Source organism: Heptranchias perlo, chromosome 28, assembly GCF_035084215.1.
Source record: "Heptranchias perlo isolate sHepPer1 chromosome 28, sHepPer1.hap1, whole genome shotgun sequence".
NCBI lineage: Eukaryota > Metazoa > Chordata > Chondrichthyes > Hexanchiformes > Hexanchidae > Heptranchias > Heptranchias perlo.
The window spans coordinates 30,030,469-30,047,149 of record NC_090352.1 but is presented as its reverse complement, the minus strand read 5'-3'; the positions used below and the strand labels follow the sequence as shown (position 1 = coordinate 30,047,149).

Sequence of the window (16,681 nt, the reverse complement as noted above, 5' to 3'; positions counted from 1 at the left end):
CACCTTGGGGGACGTTTTGCTTAGTGGGCATGGAGAGATGGGGCGGTGGGGGCAGCTGAACAGATAGTCTCTATCTTAAGTGATAAAAAAGTCCATGAGTTCCTCGCACTTGTTGGAGGCTAGGATGGAGGGGGCGGGAGAGAGGGGTTTAGGACATGGTTGGCAGTGGAGAAAAGAATCTGGGGGGTTATCTTTGCTCTCCAGGATGATGCTGGATTAGTGAGCAGAGGAGAGCAAGCTCGATAGTATCACTCAATTCATGATTGCAGCGCATATACACAAGGGGAATAAACCCAGTCATCAGATTTGCACCTGTGCTTTTACTAATGTCAAGGGTGAATTTCCCTAGGATTTCACAGAAGCCGCTTGGTCTTTCTGTGAGTCAAAATAAAATTGATCTGCACTATAAACATACTGAAAATAAGCTTTCATTTCACAGCCATCAAAAAAAATGCTAAGTGGAATAAATTGTACAGAAAAAAAGTAAGCAATGTCAAACATTCATTTTTGAAAATTTTTAATGTCTGGAAAAGCCTTTAACTACAGGGAAAGGAAAAGAAATAAATCAGAGGGAACATTGTTCTGGGTATTCTCGCACACCTCTTAGGAGATCCACGTTTTCCTGTAGCAGTTTGCCTGCTCAGGGATGGTGCACACAGACCCTGGAACTCAAAAACAAAGAAAATTATCTAAAAAAGAGTTGAGTGACAGTCTCAACGGAAACAAAATTTGCACATACGCTGTAGTGATTTCAAGGCTATAATCCAGATGATGGTTATAAACTACTGAGGGTTCACTCTCAGTTTAAGATCATATCAATTCCTTGATGAGATAATTATCTTGCAATCGCTCCCAGGAAACTTTTAGTCTCTATTCCTTTTGAAGGCCTGTACAGATCCGGACAGAACACAGTTTCTAAAGAGAGCATTAGGACTGAAGGTGTCTTCAAAAATAAAGATTTATCTTGATCATACAATACAAAGCTCCTGCACTGTCAAACATCAGCAAGTCAAGGATAAACACAATGACAGTACTCGATGGTTCAACAGATTTTGCTGATTTTCTGCAGTAATACAGAACGCTGCTCTTCATTCGCTAGATTCTCAGCGATGGAGTGGAGGAAATGCTTTTCATTGACTGTGCTGAGTAACCCATAGGTAGAGGTGTTGGTCAACGTCAGGGTCTCGTACTGAGAAAGCAGCTCCAAGGACACATAATACAGAGACTCGGAGGTCCCACTGGGCATCATTACCATAATGTGAAGTACATGGCAAAAGAGCTGCACAATAACAAATATGGCTTCCTGACTTCCGTCTGGATTGTGAGCTCCATGTCCTTTGAGTTTGCACTTCACAGACTCCAAGATGTCCGACATACTGCCAGCACACTGTCTGGCTACATACTTCCAACCTGGTGTTGGAAGCCAGTCAGAGCAGCTACAACTGCAAATGAGCTGAAAGGCCCTCAGCAAAAGCTGAGAGAACTGTAGGTGATGGGCAAAAGGTCGGAGGTTAAGCAGTGGCATGTAATGAACATATTCCAGCGTATATGGCACGTGAAGTAATTCACGCTGTAGAAGGCTCTTCACAACATGGTTGAGACGTTTCCATTCACTGGAACTGCACCAAGGCAGGACTTGGATCAGTGCAATTAGAAAGCCTTTACTGAACATGTTGACCTCCTCCACATTTTTAGCATCAATAGTTAGATGGGACAACATCTGCTCCATCATATGAGTAGAGATGCAACAACATTCCATCCAGGCTAGCAGCCCAGTGCCTGGACCATACTGTGGAAGGTTAAGTGGTGACCAACCATCGTCAGAAAGATCACACACCTCAAACAATGTGGCAGGTACCTCATACTTAAAATGGCCACCAAAGACGCTTTTTAACCACAGACGCACAGTCCAGTCCAACTTCTCAGTTTTTCTGTACAACCAACAAACAGATGTTGACCATGTCTCTGGATTTACAGAAATGATCTGTTCAACTGCATCACAAACCATATCCACCGTCTCAATTAGAAGGCCTTTTGTTTCTATAGAAATGTGATTCAATGTCTTATTACTGTCCTCCTCCCAACACAAGATACAGCGGTCTAGAAGCTGAGAAAGAGCAAAAATGAGAGGAAATGGGCAACAGGCAAGTAGCCAGTGTTCTTTGGTCCCGTCGTCAGTCACTGGAATCTTTAGAGCTCTGTTAAGAACTTTGAGAGGAAACTCAATGTTGGAGTTATTTTCCATCAGATTAGGAAGGACAAATATCTTTGTGGCATCTGCAGATTGGAGAAGAGGAATTGGGGGTTCTTGATCAATTACTTCTCCTGGTTCCATCAGAGATGTCAGGAACTCAAGAAACTGGTTTTCCTCTTTGGTGGTAGCAAGGCTGTCCCAAGCAGTTTCCAAGAGACACTTGGCTAAGATACTTAGCCCTTCTGAAGACTGGTCATCCTCAAAAGATAGTGCTGGTAGGTTCTTCAGAATCTGGCTAAGTAGCTTGTGAGCACCCAGATTCACTGCAGCCAAGTGGCATGTTTTCTGCAGGGTGGCTTCTGGGTTTAAAAAAGCAACCCTTACGATGGCAGTCACTGCTTTATCAATGCTGTTTACAGCCTCACTCTGCGTAATACAATTGAACACCATGTTCACCTCCTCTTCAAACCAATCCTGAATAGCTCCCCCATCTTTACAGAGGCCTTTGCTACCGTAGGAGGACAGGACTCCCAAAAGTGCTTTATTTTTGTCAGCGATCGAGAGGGCAGACAGGCAATCCAAAACTACATTCTTCAATCTTTTGACTTTACCTGCTTCATTCGAGTTGATGCTACAAGATGACTTAGCTCTAAGTGTTGCAACTAGTCTCAAGACTAAATCTGTATCTTGAAAAATGTCTCGGTTTCTTTCAAGGCAATCAAGCCAGCCATCCTCTGAAAGAGCCCAATCAGGACTTGATGCAAATATTTTACATATCTCTGCGTATCTTTCCATTCTTCCATCAATTATTGTCAAAGCAACAGACAACTTAACTTTATTCGTGGTAGCGTCATCATCTAATGGCATGTAGGATCCAACCTTCTGCACAAAGAAGGTTGAGCTCAGCAGTAGATCAGACAGAATTTTCTTCGCATCTTGAGATACCATCTTGGAGTTTTGAAGCATCGGACAGATTTCACTTAAGCATTTCAAACTTTCCACTGTTCTATAAATGGCAAGGCTTCTCTTCTGAATGTCGGTGTCATTCTCCAGCTCAGTTTGGACTTCAGTCACCCACGACTGGAAGATATCGGCAAGCGTCTCAATCCCTAGAGTCAGCGCTCCCTGCGGCAGATTGAATGCGGACTTTTGGTAAGAGGCTTTCAGCTCTCTCTGTGTCTCTTTCACGCTCCTGGTGAAACTTTCCGTAACTGGAAACTTTTGGACCACGGGATGACCTAACACAATCAGTCTGGAAAATTTCTGCAAATATACCTCGGCGGACAATTCAATAATATTGTCAGAAAGCACCGATTTACATATTGTGTCTGACAGCTTTGCTAGAGCAGAGCACTTATAAATATAAGGGGTTATATGACTTTTCATTCTCTTAAGTCCATCTAGTAGGAGAGAAGGAATGGACAGGTCACCTGAAGATCCAGGCAAGCTCTCTGAAGAGAACAAAGGAGAAACATCAGGATCTAGTTTGAGTCGCTTGGAGGAATGACAGAATTCATCAGGTGCACGGGCCAGGTATTTTTTAGCCTCATCGCCAAATGTTTGAATAATTTCATCCCTTTGTCCTTCATTTTGCTTCATTAGTTCCCACCATACGTCTAGAAAAATGGCCACATCTTCATCGGAGGTGCCATCAAGAACATGGTCCACAAAACGGGTCATCTCCAGGTAGCATACATCTGCTGGCAATGCCGAAAGCAGCTCAACAAAGATTCCCGATGCCTCCAGTGATTTCACCAGCTCAAATAAAACAGTGTGATTTATCTCTGGAATCATGCTTTCTGCTGAAAAGAAGAGGTCTTCTTTCCATTTTCGGTCACTCTCAGCATCTAAGTCTAATTTCTCCTTAATACTAGTTCCACTTACATTAGAGTTCAATAGCTTTGCCCATACAAAAGCAAGCACTTTCTTCTGCCACTGCTTTGTTTCTGCAGGATCTTGTGGCAGGTCAGTCTCCCTCACACAGATCTCCTGCACTGCACAGGCAATAGGTTTTCCCAAGGTTGCCCAATCAGATTTCTTCATTTCCAAAAGAATTTTATGTTGGCTTTGCTTCTTGGCCAAAAGAAAGCCACCATGGAGAACGGCCATTTTCTCGCAACAAATCCAGGATCCTGAAAAGAGCAGAACAGTCAATAACTCCCAATTATATAAAACCAAAACAACTTATTTAGAAACTTTCATTACTACATCAAGTAATAATTAAAATTTTAGTTACAACAGTTAATACACTGATGAGGAAGTATGCTCTTCTGAACTGTCATATAAACCTGTTTATGAATAATAGGCTTTGGACAACAATCTTCATTCGTAATGTCACAAGTGAATACGACACAAAATGTCTATTCCAAGGTTGCCTCAAACCAGCATTTTAAAAGTATAAAATGTGATAACAAGGTGTGACTCAAAGATGCCTCTCTTTTCGGCATTTAGGGTTGTGTGACTATTCAGTAAAATACAAATTAAAACACTCCATAACTCCAAGAACAGTGATGGTCTCTACCACGGAGTTGAAGGATGATAGTTTGCCCAGCCCACCCATGTGCCTGCAGGGAAGTAAATGAGTGGAGGTCAATGTGGACAAGGGCAAAACACTATATGTATAAGAAGAAAAAAAGAGCAAATGAGTACTTCATGAATGGTGTTGTAATAGCTAAAGATAAAGTTGAGAGAGGAGATGGGGTTTTTAATAGATTTGATGTACAATACACCCAATTACTGTACAGCACCAATCAACATAGCAAACAGAATGCTGAACTTTATTGCCAAAACAGTAGAGTACAAGTTAAAGACATGCTAATACTGCATAGTGCTCTGGTCCAAATACAGTACAATGTCCACTAAAGCACAAAGGAGACTTTCAGGCTTTGGAGGCAATTCAGAGAAGAGTCACGAGACTCATCCTTACTGTCAAAGGACTGAGGTATGAGGAAAGACTGGAGGAACTTAGGATTTTCAGCTTTGAAGGGGTAATAGAGTTGTACAAAACTATGACAACAGAACAAGTGGGAACAGGTTCAAATTAGTAAAAGACAAATTTAAAACAATTATCAGGGGAGTTTACCATACAAAAATTGATTAGGCTATGGAACAGATTTCCAGGGAGGGCAGTCGAAGTATAAACACTGTAATCATTTAAGAAACAATTGGAGGCTGTACTAGAAAGTCTGTAGGGTCTTTCTGGATGGATGAATCAAATCTCTTTCTCATCAATATCTACCTGGTGATCCGCTTTCCCAAAAAAGGAGGGGAAAAGGAAAGTCACAGTTGAACGTTCTTACACACCTCCTACCCGCTGGCTTGGGAATGACAACTGGAGACCCACAAGAACAGGTGCATAACCCAAAGACAGCAGAAGAAAGGATAGGAAAGTAAAGATCAAAATTTATATAATGCTCATACAGCAAGAAATTTTCAGTTAGCAGTTATTGCATTAATATAAAACAATGCTGTATATTAGGTCAAAATGCTGGAATACCTGACCTAACAGCATTAAGGTATCAGTCGTGGCTCAGTGGTAGCGCTGTCGCCTCGGAGTCGGAAGGTTGTGGGTTCAAGTCCCACTCCAGAGACTTGAGCACAAAATTTAGGCTGACACTCTAGTGCAGTACTGAGGGAGCGGGTGCTGCATTGTCGGAGGTGTCGTCTTTTGGATAAAACGTTAAACAGAGGTCCCCGTCAGCCCTCTCAAGTGGGCGTAAAAGATCCCACGGCACTATTTCAAAGAAAAGCAAGGGAGTTCTCCCTGGTGTCCTGGCCAATATTTATCCCTCAACCAACATCACTAAAAACCAGATTATCTGGTCATTATCACATTGCTGTTTGTGAGACCTTGTGCACAAATTGGCTGCTGCATTTCCAACATTACAACAGTAACTACACTTCAAAAGTACTTAATTGGCTGTAAAGCGCTTTGTGATGTCCTGAGGTTGTGAAAGGCGCTATATAAATGCAAGTCTTTCTTTCTTTTGTTAGAATGTCTTCACTACATGGACTGCAGCGGTTCAAGAAAGCTCACCACCATCTTCTCAAGGGCAACTAGGAAGGGGCAATAAATGCTGGCCTTACCAGCAACGTCCATATCCCAAGAATGAAGAAAAATTTAAAACCCAATGGGTTCAAGTTGTTTAAATTTATAAATTGTTTTATACTCTACTACAAAAAAAAATCTATTCCCACATTTATGGTAGTGGAGAAGTAAATGATTAGTGAGTTTTACCATTTTCTCCCCCCATTAAGACTAACAAACAGCCATTAGGTCATTATATGGTGGTTAGCTTATGTTAAGAACAGCCTTGTATTTAGCTGTTCACTAGTTATTTTTCGATGATATTGATTTATACAGCAAGTGCTGATGGAAGGACTGTTGGGAAAGAGTCACTGAACCCAACAGTGCAAGAAGGCTGAACGATCAGAAAATGCTTCAGTGATCAATTAACGTGTTCTTAACTGTGTATATTAAAATGGCACCATCATGCTTGTGGGGCCCAGTAAATTCTCTAAGCCAACTTATCTGATTAGATGTATGGATAAAATTTAAAATTCTATTAAGAAATGATTTGTAATTATTTGACTTTAAAAAGTACAGGGAATATAAAAGTGTAAAATTGAAAATTCAACAAATTTGTAATGATTCTTAATTTATACATTTTCCATCTTTACAATTTTTTTGCTGTTTCATAAAGAGCATCATTTGTTTAAATCAGAGGACATACACAATCAGTGCAAAAGAAGTGTAATGTAGAGCAATGTTTCCATCACATCTCTATTCTCTAATCTCTAATAAGATCACAGGGTTTGAACGTACCAGAATGAAGCTTTACTTCAATATTTATCAAAATTGAATGCTCTCAACAGCATAGTGGTGCAGCACAATGGTGCAGCAGTACAGCAATGGGAAATGGCTTTATCCCACACCCTGCTGAGCTCCTCATCTCAACCATACTGCGGTGGAGGCAAGGAACACAAAAAGGCACTTCCCTGTGGAAGTGGGGGGAACGAAGTAAAGATTTGCAGGGCTATGGAGAAAGAGCGGGGGTGTGCGACTAATTCGATAGCTCTTTCAAAGAGCCGGCACAGGCACAATGGGCCGAATGGTTTCCTTCTGTGCTGTATGATTCTATGAAGGGAACTTAGTTAGGACAGAAATCACTGGACTGCTCTTGCACATCCCCAAGCAACACTGATGGATGTCTGAAAGTTTGTCAAACTATCCTGCTCTTTCTCCCCACTGCCCCCCCCCACACAATCTGAATGGATGACATAAGGAAATTGAAGAGATAAAAAAAGGAATGTCAACCCAAACCAAAAAAAAGCACACTCTAAAACTATTAGTCTGCGAGAACCACAGAGGATTACAGAACGTAATTAAAGGAGATTAAGAAAATAATGAGGAGGGCAAACAGGGAGTAAATAAAATTGTAGATAGCATCAAGAGTAATGGCAAATGGCTTTTATAAATACACCAATAAAGGCAATGGTTACGGAGCTAGTGGGTAGATCAAAAACAAGTTTGGTCATGATGATAATAAAGGCTAAGGACATGGTGGTACTGCTGAATGAATATGTTGCTGCAGTTATCATAGTAAAATACGAACAAACAAGTGGATAAGGAAGACTGGAGATCAGCGACAGGAAAAAACTAACGGATTAGTATAAACATTGTAATGGATATACTAACGGGATTGAAACTAGGCAAACTTCCAGGACCAGACAATTGCAACCTGAAGATACTAAAAGAAATATGCAACAAATTAGAGCTTAGCTATAATCTTCCAACGCTCACTTGATTCAGAGCAATACTGGAAGACTGGAAAGTAGCAAGCGTCAGAAGTTCTGATGAAAGGTCATCAACCTGAAATGTTAACTCTGTTTTTCTCTCTCCACAGATGCTGCCTGATCTGCTAAGTGTTTGCGGCATTTTCTGTTTTAATTTCAGATTTCCAGCATCTGCAGTATTTTGCTTTTGATAAGAACTTTGAGCTTGGAGAGGATGGAGATGATGGGAATATGGGATTTTGTGTGGGCAAGGACATGGAACATAAAATTTAAGCATATAGGGGTAGACTTTCTGGTTGCTGTACTTGACATGAGGGACTGCCTGTGCACACAGCACAGAGGAGGGTCGTGCTGTCATAACAGGGCTGCCAAATTTTCCATCCATTAATTTAAATTGACAGAACATCAGGCAGGCTCCATTATGGGTGCACAGTCCTTCCTGCCCCATTTTGCCCTATGATCTGAAACCAGGCAATCCTTTATGCAGAGTGGAATATCAAGACAATCTGACTTTAGTATGTGTACACAGCAAGAATACTACGGAACCAGAGAGCTATAATAGTATCATAGGAGGTACAGCACAGGAGGAAGCCATTCAGCCCATCGTGCCAGTGCCGGCTCTTCGAAAGAGTAATCCAATTAGTCCCATTCGCCTGCTCTTTCCCCATAGCCCTGTATTAGCTATGAAAGCTCCTGATTTTTTTTAAAATTCAGACTCTCCATAATCACAGTGCCCAATTTCCATAACAGACAAGTGCCACAAATACAGGTGAATTAAAACCACATACCCTGGTGTCCACAGATACACAAATAATGTTTACTTTATACTATTATAAATGACATGTACCAAAAAGAGTATCCCGGGTGGTGATCAGGACTGGGAATGCTGGCCCATTCCCACCGCACCCCCTGCCTCTAACCCAGGAACACTGACACCAATAGTACCAAGGATCAAAGCTGGGATGGTCTACGTCTGAATGGCCTGCTGCCCGATTACATGCAGTTGACAGATGAGGAGACTGCCACTCACTTTCAGTCCAACTTCATTTCCCCAGGCACAAACCCACTGGTGAATCTGTTGCACAGTTTTGTGTAGTATTCTGCCTAGTGAAATGGAGTCACACCAAAGGTGAGCAGTATACCAATCAATGTACCTGACATGGAAACCACATGGATGAAGGTTCATGAATCTGGTGTGCTGTCTGAATAGTTTTTAAATTTATATAAAAACACAAGTAAATACATGAAAAAAAATCCCTTTAGGAACATTAAGAATAAATTCTAATTTTATTTGAAAGGAACATGTGATCTGTAGTCTCCATACATCTGTCCAACCAAGTTTATAAAGATTCCAAAACAAAGCACCAGTGGGCACTCTCTTCTAAGAAACCTGGGGGGGTAATTTTCACCATCACCGTCTGGGCAGCGATCAGATGGAACGGATCGCCCACCCACTGTAGAACTCGCCTGGTTTTCATCTCATTGAAATCAATTATTCCCCCAGTGGCTCAATGAGTTCAGCCAGTGAGTATCTGAGCAATACACAACCTTAAGTTTGATCCTCGGTCTGTGCCGAGTTACCTGATCTACTGACAGGAAAGAAGGGACCGCAACTGTATAATGCTTCTCACCCTCAGTCTTACTTCACTTCTCCAGGCATTATGCAGTACAGGGACAGACCCACTAACAAAACTATCACATTCTGTCTTGTACTGCCAAGGTAATAGTGGAGGTACTACAACTAGCCTCAGCATCCCTGGATTAGAGAGGAAGGAGAGGCGAAAAAAATCAGTCAGGATTTCAGTGATCCCTGCTGGAAAGTGTACATGTCCCAGCCAGGACTTCTAGGCCAACATTTCAGTGCAGCACTGAGGGAATGCTGCATTGTCAAAGGTGCTGTCTTTTGGGTGAACCTTTAAATCAAATCCCATCTGCCTGTCCAGGTGGATGTAAAAGACTCTGGGGCATTATTTGAAGAACAGGATTTCTCCCAGTACTCTGGCCAATATTTATCCTCAACCTACACCAAGAGAGATTAACTGGTAATTTATCTCATTACAGTTTGTGACTTCCACATTTACCTGCAAAACAATGACTACACCTCAAAAGTGAAGTATAATTCATTGGCTGTGAAACGAGAGTGTGAAAGGCACTTTCTTTTCATTATGTGTGGGTGTCAGGTGATAGGACTTGATTGTGATGCTCCAATCATTGATGCAGTCTGCCTGTCAGGGTACACCTATGCATAACAGTACTGGAGGGCCATCAGTACCTCTAGAGCCGCACCCCAGGATGGTGACGGCACCTTCAGGAACGAGGGCAGGGACAAAAAAAAAATCAACAAAATACCCCTAATATCTGCAAGAACATGCTGATTTTTGTTACTGTTCTGAACAACTCGCTAATAATATACAGCTCACAAAACCTTTAAAATGGTGTAATCATTTTAAACTTGAATCTGCAGCAGTAGCAAAACACATAACCTGAAGTTTGATCCTCAGTCTGTGTCAAGTTAGTTGATCTCCTGACCGGATGAGGGCACTGCAGCTACATATTTCTCCTGGCGCCATACAGCACAGGGGCAAATTCATTAGCCAACATATTTTAAAAGCCTGTTTATTTTTTTAAAAAGGAACAAAATTCAGCAATTTCCCTGCAGAAATCAGCCAACAGAAGTATTTAAGCAGCAAGTTTAGTACCCAATGTATTTTAGCGGGAACACTAGAGATTGCGGGTGTTTGCTCCAACTTCCCAATAATCACATTTAAATCGGTTTCTGTAATTTAGCAACCCTGACACTGCATCAGACACATCTCCTGTTCAGTTTATGCTGTAGATGAACTAAGGAACAAAATATGGTTTAAAACAAAAGGAAACAGAAAATAAACTCACCCCACTCCATTCTTGGAGATTATTTTCCAGTACTCAAATACACTGAGCAATTCCTGATGGTTTGGTCAGACAATCGAATTGGAAGCAGTAGTGTCCAAGACTGTGAAAACTTTTTAAAAAACACATCCTTTTAATAAAGTTTTTCAACTAAACAAAAAAGACAATTTGACCCATTTGTAAAGAACCCCCTTCTCCAACAAAAGATAATTTGATTTTTTATAAAACTTGGCAACAATTAAGAGGTGCAGTTATACTGCCTCTTACGTCAGTGCAAAGCAGTTTTGGCAGAGCATAAATACAAAAGGTGGCAGCATGACTGAGGTGTCAAGTGCCAAGTTGACCAGTGACAGATCCATGTTAAAGGGGGCATGTCACACCAACTGCAGTTTAACTCCAGTCTGGCACAAAGCTGCATTTCAAAAATGCCCAGAGAGTACAGTCGACCTCCTGGAAACTTAAAAAAAAACTTTCAATGGATTTTTTTTCTGATGGGGGTAGGGGAAAGCAGACACTCCCACCCACCCAAACTCTGCACAATTTTTAAAAAAATTGCCATGAGAACAGAGCTCTGCACGTGGATGAAAACACAGGGAGAGAACTCCACTGTCACTGCTTAGTGCTGGCGAGACTCAAATAAACGTGGACCATGTCAAGTGTGAGCACACTGCAGCCAGCAGATGCCAATATAACTGCAGCAAAGACTTGATTTTGAAGATTGAGTTTTGCTCCAAAAGCATTTTAAAATACACATTTCCTATTATATTAAAGTCGTAAACATGAATCTGTGTATATGTTACAGGCCGAAATGTTGGGCTTTTTCACACCATATTAATGTAAATTAACTAAAATGATACACACCAAAAACATATTAACCCAATTTCACGTTTGAAGGAGGAAAATGTTGTTCATGGATGTGATTTAATGCTGGAACCAAGATATCAAATTGGAGCCTGCAAACCTGCGGCCGCTCAACCTGAAGAAGCCACAAAACGGCTCCGAGCCCCTTTCCAGGCTTTGTACCCGACGGCCAGGGCCTAGCTGCCTCAACAGGCCCATCCATCACTCACCTGCTTCCACCTCCCTGGCAACCGCCCAACAAACCTCACTCAATGCAAGACTCAACTCCTCACTCACTCCTCCTCCAGGCAGCACCAGGAGCGCGCACTGCGCAGGAGGCGCTCCCGCCAACACGGAGGGAGCCGAGCGCCGCCGCCGCTGCTGCCCCCTAGGCAGGCTGAGTCACTGCGTGGCACTGCAACTGAGCCTTGCGTGAATATTAAGAATTCCAGTACATAACTAGGGATAAGCATGCCCCAAGATTGTTGGAGTGTCTGACCGAACATATTCATTTTTAGATGTATAAAAATGTATTATTTTCCTGTTTCAGTCTATTGCCTATTATTATATAAGTAAAACCAGCTAGGTGGCAGAATGGAAGCAGGGAGGGAGAAGGGGGAGATCATGACTTTAGTTATGAGATTTGCAATATTGATAGTGAAAATTAATCAAAAGTTAGAATAACATCAATAATTATTGGCTCCATATCACAATACACAGAAATAAGTATGGAGAATATTAACTTTTAAAAAAGAAATTGGCATGCAGTTTACAATTTAGAAATTTCTGGACAGCCCACTCAAAAGCCTGACTACCTGGTCCAGTCATGAATGGAAAGAAACCCAATTCCCTTTTGGAGTGCACAATGAAATAAACCTCGATATCACTGCTGTTGAGGTTCATCTTGCTTCAAATAACCATGCGATTTAATCTGAGGAACATGCTGTCATTCTCCACCAAGACAACCTGTCAACACCAAAAAACAATTGGTAAAAACAAAACAAATTTACCCCATGAACACTACATGTAATTGTAAGGAATGATAAACTGGGTCGTGTTTCAAGCACGTAACCCGTGTGTGGTTTATGACATTATACACACCCTGAGATGTATTTCTGCTGTATAACATATTACTGACTGTAAAGTTTCAATACTCACCTTTTTCCCACCATTGTTCCCATCCTCCCTGACTAATGTTTGAGGTACAGTCCCATGGGCATTGGAGAGCCTACCGTTCCTTGCCCACCTGGTTAGCCGTCATGTGTGAACCTAGAGTATGAGTATGAGCAGGCTATTTCACCACGGGGAGCATCACAGCCAAGTTCCTCCCTGATGTAGGGGTAATAAGATTAACTGTAGCATCCCAACTGCTGCCATGGTTGATATCAGCTAACTCAGCACAGATCAGGAATCAAACCAGGGACATCCTGGGTATTTATGGTTTAGTGCTACACTTAGTAATATATTTATTTGCTAGACCATCAGGGGAACATATATTCACCTTTTTAATGATATATAAAATTCAACCATTTCACTATACTGGACTCCCCCAAAAAGCAAATATAACCTAACATCTCAAAACCGACAGGAGTTCAGTCTGCCTCTAGCATTCTAGAGGAAAGTGAGATAGTTGCTATAATCAATTAGTTAAGTTTTATTAATTACAAAATTGGTTGTTCTTTATTGAGAAACCAAGATGAAGAGGCCAAAGTCCATGGCACAGGTCACCAATAAGGTTAAAAAAAGCAAAAGAGAAGACAAGCTAAACCGCAAACTAGTGATTACACGATGACAAGCTTGGGTTTTAAAAGCCTGAAGACTGAAGGAGGAAAGAAAGATTGAAAGAGGCGCCAGTCTGAATGGCTGTGTTACAGATTTCTAAAATTGGGACTTTTTATTTAAATGAACTGCTTTTTTTTTTACAACACATCTGTTTGCTCTCAGAGTGGCATTGATGACTTCACAAGAATCTTCTGCTCTTTTCTGGGTGTTTTCACACATAAAGAGAAAGCTGCCACTTATACAGATATATTGTGCCTTTCCTCTCGGCTGTCAAGCACCAGAGAATTTTTTTTTTTAAACATCAGGTGACACAGGCAAACGTTGGTCTTTCCTGGGAAACAACAATGGTTATCGTCCAATTATTATCCCAGGGTCAAGAAGATTGTGACAGAAAGAGTGAGGGAACTTCTAAGATTCCTGTAACACAGACATGTTGGGAAGAGAGAGGATGAGATCATTGCAGATAAAGGCAATCAGAGAGATTCTTAGATGCCAAGCAGACAGAATTTTCAGAGATGGAGAGAACATAACTGAGGTAGACAGAGAGTGTTAGAACAATACGGACTGCTCACTCGGAGGTAAAGAGATATTAGGGCATTCAAGATGTTGCTTATTTATAACAGTCTGTCGGTTTGTGCTGCTGCTGCATTCCAGAAACATTTCCTGCTTCCCTTAAATCAATCTGCGCTTATGTTACCCAATGACCAATAGTACTTTCATCATAATAGATCTGTGTGCGCAAAACCAATTACGAGAAGTACAAAATAACAGCCTCATTGTGGTGAAACAGCAGCCCACATTCTCTCATGAGTCATGTGCCAAAATTTCAGTAAACAAAAAAACTGACTCAGGTCACACTTCTTATGTCAACATGTAATATTAAAAATGCCGATGTAATCATAGAAAGGTTACAGCACGGGAGGAGGTCATTCGGCCCATCGAATCCGCACTGGCTCTATGCAAGAGCAATCCAGCTAGTGTCACTTCCCTGCCCTATCCCGATAGCCCTGCAAATTTTTTCCTTTCAAGTACTTATCCAGTTCCCTTTTGAAGGCCATGATTGAATCTGCCTCCACCACTCCCTCGGGCCGTGTATTCCAGATCCTAACCACTCGCTATGTAAAAAAGTTTTTCCTCATGTCACTTTTGGTTCGTTTGCTAATCATCATAAATCTATGTCATCTGGTCCTTGACCCTTCCGCCAATGGGAACAGTTTCTCTCTATCTATTCTGTCTAGACCCTTCATGATTTTGAATACCTCTGTCAAATCTCCTCACAACTGTCTCTGTTCCAAGGAGAACAACCCCAGCTTCTCCAGTCTACGTAACCAAAGTCCCTCAGCCCTGGAATCATTCTACTAAATCTCTTCTGCACCTTCTGTAAGGCCTTCACATCTTCCCTAAAGTGCGGTGCCCAGAACTGGACACAATACTCCAATTGCGGCCAAACCAGTGTTTTATAAAGGTTCATCATGACTTCCATACTTTGTATTCTATGCCTTTATTTATAAAGCCCAGGATCTCATATGCTTTTTTAACTGCTTTCTCAACCTGCCCTGCCACTTTCAATAATTTGTGCATATACACCCCCAGGTCTCTCTGTTCCTGTACCCCTTTTAGAGTTGTGCCCTCTAGTTTATATTTCGTCTCCTTGTTCTTCCTACCAAAATGTATCACTTCACATTTTTTTGCATTAAATTTCATCTGCCATGTGTCTGCCCATGCCACCAGCCTGTCTATCACTATCCTCCTCACTGTTCACTACCCTTCCAAGTTTTGTGTCAACTGCAAATTTTGAAATTGTGCCCTGTACACCCAAGTCCAAGTCATTAATATATATCAAGAAAAGCAGTGGTCCCAGCACCGACCCCTGGGGAACACCGCTGTACACCTCCCTCCAGTCTGAAAAACAACCGTTCACCACTACTCTCTGTTTCCTGTCACTTAGTCAATTCTGTATCCATGTTGCTACTGCCCCTTTTATTCCATGGGCCACAATCTTGATGATAAGCCTACCACGCAGCACTTTATCAAATGCCTTTTGAAAGTCCATATACACCACATCAACTGCATTGCCCTCTTCTACTGTCTCTGTTACCTCATCAAAAAACTCTTATCAGGTTAGTTAAACATGATTTGCCTTTAACAAATCCATGCTGGCTTTCCCTAATCAATCCACACTCATCCTAAAAGTTTCCCCACCACTGAGGTTAAACTAACTGGCCTATAGTTGCTGGGTTTATCCTTACTCCCTTTTTTGAACAAGGGTGTAACATTTGCAATTCTCCAGTCCTCTGGTACCACCCCTGGATCTACGGATGTTTGGAAGATTATAGTCAGTACATCTGCAATTTCCACCCTTACTTCCCTCAGCAACCTAGGATGCATCCCATCCGGACCGGGTGACTTATCTACTTTAAGTACAGCTAGCCTTTCAAGTACCTCTTCTTTATCAATTTTTAGCCCATCCAGTATCTCAACTACATCGTCCTTTACTGAGACTCTGGTAGCATCTTCTTCCTTGGTAAAGACAGATGCAAAGTACTCATTTAGTACCTCGGCCATCCCCTCTTCAATTGTAATGGGAATTCCCTATGTAAACAGGGCCCAATGACACAGTAAATTGTGGTCGCCAGGTGACATTACAGCTCCACTCTATCCTATACCACTCTATTCTGTGAGACAATATGAGTAACCCACAGGTGATGTACCAGTATTATACAAAAATAAAGCACAAGCTGTACAGGTTGTGATACGCTATCAAGGCTCTAATTAATATATGAAACATTTACTCAGACTTCACTTTCAATGTTTTGAGATTCCAACAGAACCTTGCAACAGGACTCACGTTTTGTTCTCCATATAATTTTTGTTATTGGAAGGATTATTGAAATGTGTATTGTCATCTGCAGGGGAAAGACTTATGATAATATGGCAAAACTTTTGGCATCGCTCCCCAATGATCCAAAACTTAAATTTGAAGGTTGGGCCAGAGCAAGAAAAATGGCAACCATCAGAGGGGGCCTGATTTAAAAATGGAAAAATATAATCAAATTCATGTGAGGAACTTTTCTCCCCCTCCAGTTTACATAGCATTTACAGCACAGAAACAAGCCATTCGTCCCAACTAGTCTATGCCGGTGTTTATCCTCCAAGAGTCTCCTCCCACCCTACTTCATC

At 41.6% G+C, this 16,681-nt stretch overlaps 1 protein-coding gene across 2 annotated transcripts; it reads right to left on the bottom strand.

Moving 5' to 3' along the window:
- Positions 1-500: 500 nt before the first annotated feature.
- gemin4 (gem (nuclear organelle) associated protein 4) lies at positions 501-12,065 on the bottom strand. Of its 2 annotated transcripts, none has more exons than XM_068008316.1 (3): positions 11,950-12,065; positions 10,883-10,991; positions 501-4,326 (listed from the first exon to the last, which is right to left on the bottom strand). In XM_068008316.1, the coding sequence occupies exons 2-3, from the start codon at positions 10,890-10,892 to the stop codon at positions 1,043-1,045; spliced, it is 3,294 nt and encodes a 1,097-aa protein (XP_067864417.1). In that variant the 5' UTR covers positions 10,893-10,991; positions 11,950-12,065; the 3' UTR covers positions 501-1,042. The 2 variants fall into 2 exon arrangements, with proteins under 2 accessions (XP_067864417.1, XP_067864418.1); XM_068008317.1 differs by lacking the exon at positions 11,950-12,065 and adding an exon at positions 11,741-11,879.
- Between the last annotated feature and the right edge of the window lie 4,616 nt (positions 12,066-16,681).